Here is a 14,154-nt window from a genome sequence, read left to right as displayed (position 1 = left end):
CTTCATAGACTGTGCGTGGGGAGGGACGGGCATGCGTTCATAAGATGTCCATAGCTGTGTTTTCTTCAGCTTGCAGGGTATAAAATTTTTTTTTAATCACATAAATTTTGGATCTCACAATCCTCTCGAAAAAATTGAAAGATCTAGAAACATGACTTGCATTCTGCCTTGACAACAGTTACTGGAAACCAAGTAGAAGATTCTCTCTTTAAGCAGGGCAAGCATGTTCTATCATTGTTTTTCTTTTCTCATTCTCATTCCAGACCAGCTTTATTGACTTATGTTATAAGCCAATCCTTTATAGAAATCTATTTTTGTTGACTCTGATTAAATTACATAACAATTATTAGGCTTTGGATTAACAAAAAGCAGATTTCTACAAGGAGGAGGTATCATAGTGTTCTGAAACCATGCGACAATTTTCTGTTATACTATTTTTTTTTTTTAAGGAAAAGAAAGTGGATTGGCCACAAATATATTGAACCAGATGAATTAGTTAAAATAGGCTAGCTGCTATAACAAACTAAAATTTCAGTGATCTAAGCGTGGTGAAATGTATTTCTCACTTACTTAGTGGTAATTGGGGTTAGGTCATAGGAGTTGGGGGTAGGGAGGGAAGGTCCATCCCACTCCACACAGTCATAAGGGACCCAGAGGATCAGAGACTCTCCGACTGTCCACATGTTGCTTTCAGGGTCACCCAGCCATACCTGCAATCCCTGAATGACCCAAGGGCAGGGAGGATGATTTGTGGAGACTTTTATGGGCTACGCCTGGCACACATCACTTCCACTCCCCATTCCCTAGGAAGTATCTGTTGGCTGTGTGCCTAGTAGGTAGACGTAATGGGTTCTGTGACCAGCTGGGAGTCTCTGCCCCACCCTGTTAGGTATTTGAGCGTACAGAATCTTTTCTGAGACTGAGAACAGTTTTCTCATAGGACCCACCCACACTAGATTGCTAGCTCACGCGCATTGTTTTGTGACCCATCCAGATACGTTGGAAGGAAGTGGGTCCCTGGACACAGGGGACACACAAGAGGTGCAGCAGCTCATGAAAGTGAGACGCTGTAGGTAAGGCTCTTAAAAACCAGGGAGGGCAACTTTACCTTACCTGGTGAATGCTCCTCGTATATCCCAGGGAGATACTAACGTCTTCTTGATCAGGGACCAGCACTTGCGTGTGTAAGGGATCACGTGTAACTTCAGGGTAAGGTATCGCATGCAGTTTCATGCTCCTAGTCCTGATAGGAGCTCTTTTTAGTGGCCCAGGATTTCAAAACCCAAAGGATCCAGATGTAATTGCTGTATGAGTTACCATCGGCTTTTTTTTAAATGAAATTGATTTCTTATGTGATTTCTGGAAATTAATGTCAGTATTTCTGTAACTGAGATCCTCAGAATCTCTTTGACACCACTTTCAGTGGAGCTCAGGTGCCTGAGGTGAGGTAAGATCCCACAGTTCCTGTGACCCAGGACTTGGCTTTGAGGAATGGGGACTCTGAGGGTTGCTGACTTAGTTTCTCCTCATATTGCATGTTAAACTGCAGTAGGATTGAACTACCTGTACCTCTATACCTATGACATGTGACTTCACACTTCCATGGCATTAGTCTGTGGTCTTCACCTGCCCGACTCTCTTTAGCCACCAAGACTCATCTCAAAACATCTTCCCTTGGAATCCCAAGCTGCATCAAGTGTCTCTGCTCTGTGACCTGCAGCATCCCATGTCTACTTTGTTTTGAACTTTTGCGTCTAGTCCTGCCCCCGATCCTAAGTTCTGTGAGGGCAGAGATTTGTCCTATTCATTGTTTTTCCTGTACCTAGGACATTTCACACTGGACGTGTGCTCACAGAATGTATGTGCATTGGGCCTTCTTCCTGAACCTCTTAGTTTTTTTTTTTCTTTTTTTTTAATTTTTTTTGTGATGCTTATTTATTTTGAGGGGAAAGAGAGAGAGAGAGAGAGACATAGTTTGAGCGGAGGAGGGGCAGAGAGAGAAGACCCAGAATCCGAAGCAGACTCCAGGCTCTGACCTGTCAGCACAGAGCCCGAAGTGGGGCTTGAACCCACGAACCATGAGATCATGACCTGAGCCAAAGTCAGACGTTTGACTGACTGAGCCACCCAGGGGCCCCTGAACCTCTTAGTTTACAAGTCTATCTACACAGTTAATTGAAGCGGTACACTGATGACGACTTCACTTTCGTTATTTGAAATCTGATGTCTTCAGGAAAGGATAATAACATTCATAAATGCTAGCACTCATTACATATGCAGACTTTTGTGTCAGGCTCTGTGCTGTGCCCTTAGTTTGTTTGCATTTCTCTTACAATCCTCCCAGCAGCTCTGCGTAGCAGACCTGTTCAAACCCAGGTCCACATGGCTTGAGAGACCAAACTCCTAATGCATTTGCTGGTGGCGGTGTGATAGATGTTGTATTTAGTGGTGCTGATTTGTAGCAGGCAGGTGTTACTGGTAGGACCAGTGAGGCTGGGTGCTTAGCCACAGCCTATCAGAAGACCACTGGTAATCTGGCTTTAGAAAAGACAGAGAGTAAGACTCAATTAATTGATTAAGCATGGCTTGCAGTATTGAGCACATTTTAGCATTAAGAAAGGTAGAATCCAGAGAATTCTGAGCAGCCAAGTTATTACAAAAAAAAAAAAAAAATCCATGTATATAAGCTGTGTGACAGGAGCTAAAATTTTAAATCCAGGCTGGCTGCCTAAATAGCAGGTTGGAGTACAGGTGTGAGAAAGCCCCTTGAGACCAAAGGAGCCACTTCTCTGAGTCAAGGGATCTTTGCTTGAGCCAGTGGTCTCCATGGACTTCCTGCCAATCTCAGGAACGCGCCCCAGTAAGAGCAGCCAAGCCAGACCCTCCGACCCAAGCAGAGAATGACATTATATAATTTACCGCTGGTGTATTTGATTCTTTGAAATAACTGTTTTACAAAATCTTTCTGCTGTATAAGCAAACTGACAGATGGCTGAATCTGGACGTAACAGTGGAGGCCGCTTTCAACATTTTTATTGTTGGCTAAAGCACACTCTGTTATGTTCCCAAGTTATTCGTCCATTTAGACCCACCTGCAAATACTAGTATAAGTTAGTTATTCAAAGACTGATATTGATTTCCTAAGAGGAAACTTTCACCAGGGCTTGGATGAGTACATTGTCATTCCCTTCGTGCAAGCTATCTTCAAAACACCGACAGGTGACACGTGTTGGTAGGCTACAGGCAGCATATTCTGAACTGGTCAGGCCCATTCATTCCTGACCGGGCATTAAGTATTTTTAATGTGCACGTGATTTGCACATGAGCTTTTTATTTGCTATTCCTGTCACTTTGTGGGAATGAACAAAATATTTATGTAATTCACTTTAATATTCATTCTTCCTGACTGATCATAAATATAATACATTTAATTTTATTGGAATAGAAAATTATCAGTATCCCAGTAATAACAGTGATAAAGATATTGAATGCCAACTATGTGTTCATGCTATGCCAGGGAAACAACGCTAAGATACTAAATGGTATTTGCCAAAGTTGTGCCAGCTGGCCAAATCCACTGACTTCTTGTTTTTATAAATAAAGTTGTATTAGAACCCAAACCATGCACTGTGTCCATTGTTCATGCGTTATCTGTGGCTACTTTTACACTGTAGCAGCAGCAGGGTGGAAACAGTATAACGGAGATTATACAGCCCCCAAATCCTAAATTTTTACTCTCTGGCCCTTACAAAAAAAGCGTTGCCAACCCCTTTAGTGGTTAGGAAATAGGGAGCCCTCATTAGTGTTTTGTCCAAAGTTTGAATACTCTGAAGGTCAGCATAGGAAATTTATGAAACCTGCCTAAGGTCACACAGTTAGATACGGTGAATTCAGGATTTGAATCAAGGCATTTTGATTTCAGAATCTATGTTTTTCAGTCACCATACTATGTTCCCTTTGTATGTACATTGTCTTAATGATTATGTCTCTAGGAAGTTCCAAAACAATGTGACTTAAAGCAGTGAAGGATTTTTGATGCTCTGTTGCCATATTCCCGACCAAATATTGTTATTTCTTTATTACCTATTTTTAGGTTTCCTCTAAGATAGAATACTAGGTCAGGCTAACACAGAATGACTTTGATTTTATCTGAATGGTGGCATTTGTATTTTTTGTAAGAAGAAGTTGGAGCTTGGGGTGGGAATATGGCCTGAAGATACATTTAGAAAGTACTGTCTATGTCTCCCAGACAGATGTCCTTGAACAAGTTAAGAAGTGCATTCATCTGGGGCGCCTGGGTGGCTCAGTCGGTTAAGCGTCCGACTTTGGCTCAAGTCATGATCTCGTGGTTCGTGAGTTCAGGCCCCTTATAGGGCTCTGTACAGACAGCGCAGAGCCTGTAGCCTGCTTCAGATTCTTTGTCTCCCTCTTTCTCTGCCCCTCCCCCCTCTCAAAAATAAATAAACATTAAAAAAAATTTTTTTTAAGTGCTTTCATCTTTATAGGGCTGTACCTGCATTGTGTGGAAAGGGTGGGCAATGACAAACATTAGTATAAAAAACGAATTTCAGATGTGAGGAGAAACATCTTTCTGAAGCCTGATTACTCTGCTCAATCCTACAGGCCCTGCATGGTCACATGCTCACTTCTCCAGAAGCTTACACTTTCACCTTCCATATTTATATAATTGTTTATATAGGTATTCTATTAAGTGTCATCATTTTTGAAGGGATTCTTTTAAAAGACAGTAGACAAAAAGCTCTATGAATATCTGCATCTGTGACCCAACAGACTCTCCAGAATGTATTTGTTGAATCAAATCCAGTGGAACTATATTTGCAACCTTTTCCCAAAAGGATACTCCCCCATTTTACAATTGGAAGTGAGTTGTGATAAAATTTCCACAATGCCAGTGTCTGCAACAGAACCATAATTTTGCGCCAAAGAGTGAAACCGGCTCATTCAAAATCCTGAAGACAACAGTTTTGAAAGAAGCTGTGACAGGGCAGCATGAACAGTAAACGACGGAGGTAGAAACCGTGGATGCATTCGTTTCCCTCTTAATGGGGACTCGGCTACATCCCTTGTGGGAAGTGGAAACTGGCTTTCTGGTGAGATTACAATGCATATGAAAGCAGAGAATAGAGGTCCTTCATCTGTCCCCAAGTTATTTTATCTCTATTAGGTTCATGATTCCAATCAGAAAAGCTTTTAGCAAGTCTTTTGTTTTAGGGAGGGGGGCTTTAATAATCCCCAGACTCTACTTAGTTTTCCGCCTCGTTTCACCTGCGTAGATAGTCACCACCATAACTGTATCTCGCAGGGGAAGAAAATCAGGTCTTAATCTAATTTACATAAAGCTTGCAAGGGTATTTGACTTACTTGTCAGCAGTTGTATGGTAATGTGTTGACACCTTATCACTATTTTATTCAATTATTTTAATGCCAGGAGCTATAGGGGTGAGATAATAAAGTTCTTCTCTTCCACCTTCCATTCCTTTTTGGGTCTGTCTCAAGTTCCTTGCCTGTGCCACAGTCAGCTTTTTTCCAGATAACTTTTTTTTTTTCCTTCAGAATTTTGTCCACTTACTTTCATGTTAGTAGTTTTATTTCTAGCAGTCACTCAGTCTTGAAACATTAAAAATGTTTACCTTATCTATATGGGAATTTTTTAAGTTACTTGCCTTTGCTGCTATAAAAGGGAAGCTTCCCACTTGTACCAGCCCTTGCCTGGGAGATAGGGAAGCTGCTGTTGTGGTCCTCCAGCGTTGTCCCCAGCAGAGGCTGATACAGGACCAGGAACTTTCAGTGCCTCCCTTCTGGCTCCCCGTCTCCTACACAGGCCCATCTGTTGGACGGAAATGAAGAATCCTAGTTCTGACTAAAAGTTGGTGAGGCACGTTTTAACCAACTGTGCACAGACCAGAGTGCTAGATCCCAGCGCCTAGTTAGCAGAACCACCCTGAGCTCGTCTAGCACATAAAACCCCTCATGTTTTACCCCTCAGCAAACTATTCTGTACATTTCTTCACTGGCCCCTTGGCAACAAGATGCAGCTTTTTTGTTTTAATCTTGCTTGCTCTGGTGGTCTCTGTTTTTATCCTTCCACACTGCTTAACATCCGTGACCTTGGACAAATGATTAACCTCTCTGACCTGTGGTGATCAGTGGGACGGAACAACACCCACTTGGAAGGATTTGTGATTGGAGTATATGAGGTTCCACTGAGAAAGCACCTCATGTCATTCCTGACAGTGAGGGGCACCAGAGGAAGGCTGGTTTCCTTCTTTCATACATACTCAGAGCTGAAAATGGCATCTGGCACCCAGTAGGTTCTCCTTAAATACTTGCAAAACAGTAAATGAATATTTTCATCACTCTCTAAAACAGATTTAATTACACGAGTCTACAGATTTTTTCCAGCAATGTAGCTTTCTAGATTTTTTTTTTTAGCTTTTTGAAATTTTACCTAGGTACCAGAATTTCTATCTATACCGAGACAGAATTTTAATTTATTTAAACATAACCAAATGCCTTTGGGTGGATTCGTGGTGTCTTTACTGAACCAATTATAAATCGTTGCAAGTCAGTGGAATTTTAACAAGAAAAGCCAAAAGCGGGGTGTTAGCTGCTAGCTAGCTTTTTACTAACTCTCCCATAATTGTATCACCCTTATAACATTTTAAATCATAGATGAGGAAAAAAATATTTTTGTTGCTTGCGATGTTAATATTCTAAAAACCGTTAATTCCATGCCTACCACAAATGGTTGTTGCCCAAATAACACGTGTTCCAAATATTAGTTAAAACAAGATTTTCCTTGGCTTTCATTTGAAAATTAAATTTCTTTAGGAAGTTAACATTGCAAATAAAGGTTGACAATTGTAAGAGAATTTTCAGATCTGCTTTTTCTCTAGAGAGCTTTAGGAACCAAATAAAGATTTCTTCCTGGATTGTTTCTTTATAATCTTCAGAAGTAAGACCATGAACCCAATGACCTTGAGCATGTTTTCAGTCTCTGTAATTCTCTTTATAATTCTCATCCTACATGTTGTAATTTGTGTGTTTAAGTAAAGTATTATGGGATTGTAAAGATGTGTAATTTAGGAGGTTTGCATAGAGTGACCCCTTATCAAAAGGCTTAAAATTGGACGCTCAGATCAGGACCTCTGCCATATAACACAGATGGATGTGGACAGAAAAACCCGTCCCTGTGACCTGAAGACACTTCTGCCTACTTCCTACTATTATCAGATTTTTTTATATATCCCATATTTGTAATAGACAGGGGAAACCATCTCAGAGAAACGTTAAGCCACACGTTTTAACCCAGTTTCTAGCTTCCTGTAAATCAGTGGTTTCCTGCCTTTTTTCGAAAGCAGCATAGCTGAGGAACATGACACGTTTCCATCATTACAGAAGACTCATCAGGGCAGTGAATCTCATTGATGGGATGGGGGTCTTTCCCTCCCTCCCCATTATGAATTACTGCCATGGAGTGTGATGTGATCCAAGGCACGTTTCTTGAATCAGTTGCTCCTTTGAACATCTGGCATGAATATCATCACTGAGACCTTATTCAACACTTTTTTTTAACGTTTATTTATTTTTGAGGCAGAGAGAGACAGAGCATGAACGGGGGAGGGTCAGAGAGAGGGAGACACAGAATCTGAAACAGGCTCCAGGCTCTGAGCTGTCAGCACAGAGCCCGATGCAGGGCTCGAAGCCATGAACCGTGAGATCATGACCTGAGCCGAAGTCGGCCGCTTAACCGACTGAACCACCCAGGCGCCCCACTCAACACATTTTTTAATGAGCATTTCCTATGGGTTTGCCATTTTGATGGTGAGAAGGACCGAACAGGACCACAGACCTTTTAAGACTGTTCCTGCTCTCTGGTTCTTAAGATGGTAGAAAAAAGCTATCAAAAGAAAGATAAAAACTTGTCAATCAATATGCTGTTATATGTATCCCTAATAAAGGAAGCAGTCCAGGCAGAGATGATGTCCTTGTCCAGAGGAGACAGCTGCAATCAGCTTTAACAAATGACATCAGAATTTAACCTCTGTTTTGCCAGATCGTTCCATTTTCAGGTGAACTATCCCTATGTCTAAATGTTGGCAATTTATTAGAAAAAATTTTACAACACTGCTGGCCTGTCAAAATGCATTCATCTTTGTAACATTTGGGTATAGTGGAAGCTGTATAAGAAATCAGGGAGTACACGGGGCGCCTGGGTGGCTCAGTCGGTTAAGCGTCTGACTTCGGCTCAGGTCATGATCTCGAGGTATGTGAGTTCAAGCCCCGCGTCGGGCTCTGTGCTGACCGCTCAGAGCCTGGAGCCTGTTTCAGATTCTGTGTCTCCCTCTCTCTCTGACCCTCCCCCGTTCATGCTCTGTCTCTCTCTGTCTCAAAAATAAATAAACGTTAAAAAAAAATTAAAAAAAAAAAAAAAGAAAGAAAGAAATCAGGGAGCACAGGTTCTTTCCAGGTAAGAAGTAGCATGAGCAAAGCCAACATGTCCATTTTGTCTCCAGTTATGCCAAGGAAATTCCTCCATATTCTTGTACAAAACTGTCCTATAAAATACTGAGGAGTACCAAGGAGTTTGTCACCAGGTAAAAGACAGTCCTTACCCATAAGATTCAATTACTTAATTTCATGTAATTCATACTTCTCATAAAGTATTTTACACCCTCAGTGTAAAAATATTTAACTGTGATCATTATACTTACAATCTATTTTTTTTAAGTTTATTTATTTATCTTGAGAAAGAGCGTGTGCAAATGGGGGAAGGGCAGAGAGAGAGAGAGAGAGAGAGAGAATCCCAAGTAAGTTCTGTGCTGACGGCAGGGCTTGACACAGGCCTCAATCTCATGAACCGTGAGATCATGACCTGAGCCAAAATCAGTGGCTTAACCAGTTGAGCCACCCAAGTGCCCCTGTTTTTCCCTTTGTATATAAAGCTTCGAGAATTGTCGCTCTCTTATGCTTGGTAGTTCTGCAGTTAAACGTCATGCAGAAAAACATGCTTCTTGGTGTGTAAGCATTCAGAAGTCTCTAAATAAATCCCTGGTTTTATTTTGTATGACATTTTAGCATTTCAAAGGCCTTTGCATCTGTTTTGTCATTGTACGTCTTCAAGATAGTCTATAAATCACTCATAATTCTATAAAATTTAAAGTGGAGCACATTTGTGCATAATCGAGATGTTTTCACTGAAGTTTTGTATAGATAATCTGAGGTATTCTATCCTGACAAGAGAAAACAGCATCCCCATGCCTTTGCTCATGCTGTTAGTAATCCCAGAAAGGTCCTTTCTCCCTAGTGCATGGACTGCTCAGGGTTCAAATCTAATGCGAGTTTTCTCCTCCGAACATTTTATACTTTGCAGTTTACCAAGTTGACATCCCACGGTGGCTTGTCTTGCCATGTGTACCTGCTTCACCCCCCGCAGCCCCCTGCAGACTCCTGAGAGGAGGGGCTTTTAGCGGTTAGGGTAGCTGAATCTCTCGGTAAGGAGATTTTTAGGAGAGGGTGGTCAGAATGGGACTGCCTCAAGGAGCAGACAGTTACTTTGTGGATTGACAGTGTGAAGTCGAACACGCCTGGTTTTGATTCCCATCCTAATCGCCAGACTAGATGTGTGACCCTGGGTGAGTTACTCAAGCTCTCTGAATCTGTTTCTCCACCTAAAAAGATGATAATGAAACATGCTCCACAGGTTTGTTAGAAAGTATCTGTGAGAACACATTCTCAAGAGGCTGGTATAGTGAGTGCCTGGGCACTCACATAGCAGACATGAATGCCAGTGACCTTCCTTCCCTTGGTCTGCTTTGTTATTTTCATCATTCCTCACGTTCCTGCCTGCCACACTTATCTGTCTAGTTTGTCACTATTTAACTCTGGCCTTGTAGCTTGGACTTGACTCACTGTCCTACAAGACTGTCAAAGAGCTACACTTTGAATAAGTCTAACATGCTTGGAGTCAGAACCTGTCTCTGAGTCTTAGTAGATCTGGGACCATGGACTAGTTACTTGGGTTGTTTGAGACTCAATATCTCAACTCTTAAATGGGGATAATAAAACTTAACATCAAATAGTACTGATCAGAGCATTAAATGAGCAAGCACATGTAAAGTATCTACAACAATGCCGGTACCTGGTAAGTATCCAAGTGTTGAATAAATCAAAACCACTATAGAGATAATACAAATGGTTCTAAGCTGGTTTTAGACCAAAAGATGAAGCCTAAACTATGAAGAGCCCCAGAAAGTCTGCCGTCTCTGTAAATGTCAACATTAAATTGGAAAATTTTATATCATCAGAATTTAGGGGTTTGAAAACTACCAGGTATTTGCCCAATTAATATTAAAGATATTGTAGGAGAGGAAAAAGTCTTCATCCCCATCCCCGATTTGGTTTGAAAATGAAACTAACAAAGATTAACAGGAGAAAAGCATACACATCCTATTAAACTGTTACATGTACATGGGAGCTTCCCAAAGCGTGAAGACCAAAAGAAGTGTCCAGAGTGGGAACCTTTTATACTTTGAGACAAAGAAACAATAAATTTCTAAGGATTGAGGAGACCGAGGGTTTGGGCTAGGGCTAGTAAATGGTGAAGAAGTAACTAGGGAGATTAAGGTTAGTTTAACAAGGTTTGTTTGTACAGATTCCTTAGCCCCAAATTCTCTGTCTCTGATGATAAGAATGCCTTCCCTCCTCCTGGTACAGGAAGGGGACCATTCACATGGGAGTTTTATGACCTGTTTCAAGGAAGAAGGGCGAGATGAGGGGAGTTAGAGTGACCTTGCAACTCTTGCTGTTGGGCTTTTGAATTCCTTCAACTTGAGATACCTAACATGCTAAGGTGCTGTAAGTTAGGATGCCCTGAGCCCCGAGCCCCACCCACCTTAAGTTCGTACCTTTGCTTCTATGGTACAACTCTATCTTCTAGACAGTTTTTCCTCGTTTTATAGTTGAGCCTCGTCCCACTGCTGTTTTCCATTGGAAACTGATGAGAAGCATAGGAAAGCAGATGGAGCACAGACTGCAGAAATGAAAAGCACAGAAGAAAGAGCTGTGTGAAAGAAATATTTAATCATAACATGAAAAACTCATGGTGGCAACTTTTCCATTATGTTAAATTTCACTCATTTCTATGCATTCTGGGTATGTGTTTAAAAACAAAGGTTGTAATTTTCCATCTTTATGCCCATCTACCATGGGTTTTTGATTTTGTCTTTTGCAGGATTACGACTTGAGCCAGCTGCAGCAGCCTGATACCGTGGAACCTGATGCCATTAAGCCTGTAGGAATCCGACGACTGGATGAGAGACCCATCCATGCCGAGCCCCAGTACCCAGTCCGATCTGCAGCCCCGCACCCTGGGGACATCGGGGACTTCATTAATGAGGTGCACAGACGGCTCACTTTCTTTATAAGGATGTTTATTTTATGCTAATTGTCAGCCATACATAGACCACACATTGCTTAGAATACAGCTTTGTAGTTCATTAAAACACACTTGATTTTTTCAAGCTTATCTTTGAGTTAAAGCGAATGTAGCTTCAGCAACAGAACAGATATAATTGCTTTGGTGGGCCAAAAACCGATCTACCAATTGATATTCTGTATTTGTAAATGACATTCGTATATATTGTCAGTATCCGTCACACTATCTCCAAAAGGTTTTTTTCCCCTAGATTACAAGTAATAAATAGACTAACAATATTCTAGTGTATTCTCATTTCATTTATCAGCACTGATGAATGTAATAATAGTTCACTTTCATCTTCCTGACATTGTACCCTTTGAATCCCACAAACGTTGAGAATCCAGTGCCTACCCAATGACTAGAGAGTTCCATCAAATGAGATTAGTAGGAAGAGGAGCTAAATTAAATACTATGTAAGTGATTTAAATACTTGTCTAGTTGAGGAGTTTTAAGAGCTCCTGAAAGAGGCAGATAATTCTCTGTTGAATATAACAGATATGATTTCCACCGTCAAAATTATTATGGCATTCTTTTATTTCATTACTGACCAAGAGTTCTGTTACAGTTAATACTTAAGTTTGGAAGTAAAATGATCTGTGCTGCTGCTTTTGATCATGTCTGGAGTTTTACTGCAATTCTCCTTTTGAATTTTTAGTGTAAGAGAGCAATACATATTGATATCGAGTGTGAATAGAGGGCAGACTCAGACAGTCTCTGGCCATGTCCTGCAGCTCAGTATTTCCAAGATCAGAATAGGTCTCCGTGCATTACAAAGTGGAACACATCTGTCATCTGTCGCCTTCAGTCGTGTGCTGATAAGACTCATATGTCCTGTGCTTCCTTGTAGTCATATATATATATAATATATATATATATTATATATATATCTCCACTTCAGTTTTTTTAGATGCAGTTGTAGTTTGTAAAAAAAAGTTTTGAAACAAGATTAGAGTATTTACCTTCCCTTTACAACTATTCATTGCTGTCTATTCCTGAAATACATGCTGCTTTCTGAACAAATGCTTTCGCTTCTGTTAAACAGGTAATAGGTTAATTTGCTTTCATCATGGTTTAAAAGCAGATGGAAGGCAAAACAACAGAGTGCCAATAACTCCTTTATCTAAAAAACTATGCCCTGACTTTTCCAGTTTATTTATGTAGAGACCTGGTCAGGGGGTTTGCGGGAATTTATATTTATGACTAGATCTTTTTGAATATTTAAGAGTGCCTGATGATTTTACTTCTGAGTTAGCATTTGTGGTCATGAGAAATTTCTTAGTTATCCCTGCGGTTGTTGGGTCAAGATACCGTGAATCTTTTGAACAGCGATGTCGAAGCCAGACTTTTTTTCAAGCAAGACATTTTTAAAGCAAGAATTTTAGCTTCAGTGTGATTCAACAAGTACTTGACTGTTTCTGCCTTTCACTGAAGTGTCAGTATTCCGTGGGACTCCGTGCCATCCATAACACTGTTCTTTCCTCAGTGATAAGACTGTTTTCCTAATCTGACTCCTCCCCTCTTTCCCCATGACAGTTCCTTCCAGGACTACAGACCCGCTGAACTGTTTGCAGTTCCTCAAAAGCATCCCAGCTTTGACTATGTATAATGTAACTTCTGCAAAGCCCTTACTTTCTCAACCATCAGGGAAACACCCACTTAGCCTTCAGATTCACCTCAAACATCCCCTTCTCTGGGAGGCCTTCTTTGATACCTCCGGGAAGGGTTAACAAGACCCTTCCTCCATTGTCGCCCTGACCACTGAGGTATAACTGTCAATGCTTCTGTCTCCCATGTGAACACGTGCCTTCTCTCCAAGATGAAGACTATTTCTTGTTCATCTATGCATAACCTAAGCATCTGGTGTGTGGCCCAGCTCCTAGATTTTGTTGTTTTAAGGAATCCAAGTGCTGTGGCAAGTGGTGTAAGGCTCTGAGCACTGCCCGACGTGCAGTTGATTGGGATTCGTTGGGGCCCAGGTCTGGGGCCTTTCACTCTGCTGGAGCTGACTAAATTCAGAAAATGAGGATACTGGTTATTCTAAGTTGTGTTTTAGTGTATGCTTTGTGTTTGTGTCTATGTGTTTGTGTCTACGTGTGTGTTCATTCATCATTTGTACAGGGACTGCATTTTCTTCAGGAGGTAAGGAAGTATATCTAGTTTATTCACTAGATTCAGTTACCCAGCCCTTCAAATGCCACGGTAGAAAGAGCTACAGTCAGAATTTCATTTGGAATTCCTTTTCCCAGAACAGTGCCTAGCCTAAAAAGTACACAGCCTAAAAAGCAGCTCAGGACCATAATGAACATGTTTCAGTACTTATACAGAAAACTTGGTGCCAAACGACTGACTTGCAAATTAACTTCTAGAATGCAGTCAGTTCATAATCTGAGGATTGTCTGCATTTGCTAAAAATGCCTCATTCTGAAATGATCTTGAGCTTGGTTTAGGACCATTCATTCAGCAAATAACTATTGAATGCCTACTGTGTGTACATATCTGCACTAGTCATATGTGGAAAGACAATAAATTAGACCTAGATTCTCTTTGTGTTTACTCCCTACTTTGCTGCAAGCATGATCTTTATACCAGGCAAACATTCCACTATCCGAAGCCTTCCTTTGCTAGACATGGGAGGCCCACTGGGTGTAATCCTT

At 41.0% G+C, this 14,154-nt stretch overlaps 1 protein-coding gene across 2 annotated transcripts in view; it reads left to right on the top strand.

Annotated features, from left to right (window-relative positions):
- Positions 1 to 14,154, top strand: part of CDH2 (cadherin 2) — a 215,050-nt gene that overhangs the window by 191,416 nt on the left and 9,480 nt on the right. For both annotated transcript variants that reach the window (XM_060613504.3, XM_060613505.3), the window contains exon 15: positions 11,255 to 11,419. In XM_060613504.3, coding sequence (XP_060469487.1) covers positions 11,255 to 11,419 — 165 coding nt within the window. The remainder of the gene's footprint in view (positions 1 to 11,254; positions 11,420 to 14,154) is intronic.

This window comes from Panthera onca, chromosome D3 (assembly GCF_046562875.1).
Source record: "Panthera onca isolate mPanOnc1 chromosome D3, mPanOnc1 haplotype 2, whole genome shotgun sequence".
Taxonomy (NCBI): domain Eukaryota; kingdom Metazoa; phylum Chordata; class Mammalia; order Carnivora; family Felidae; genus Panthera; species Panthera onca.
Note: the sequence above shows the minus strand (reverse complement) of the source record. Positions and strands in the feature narration are given on the sequence as shown.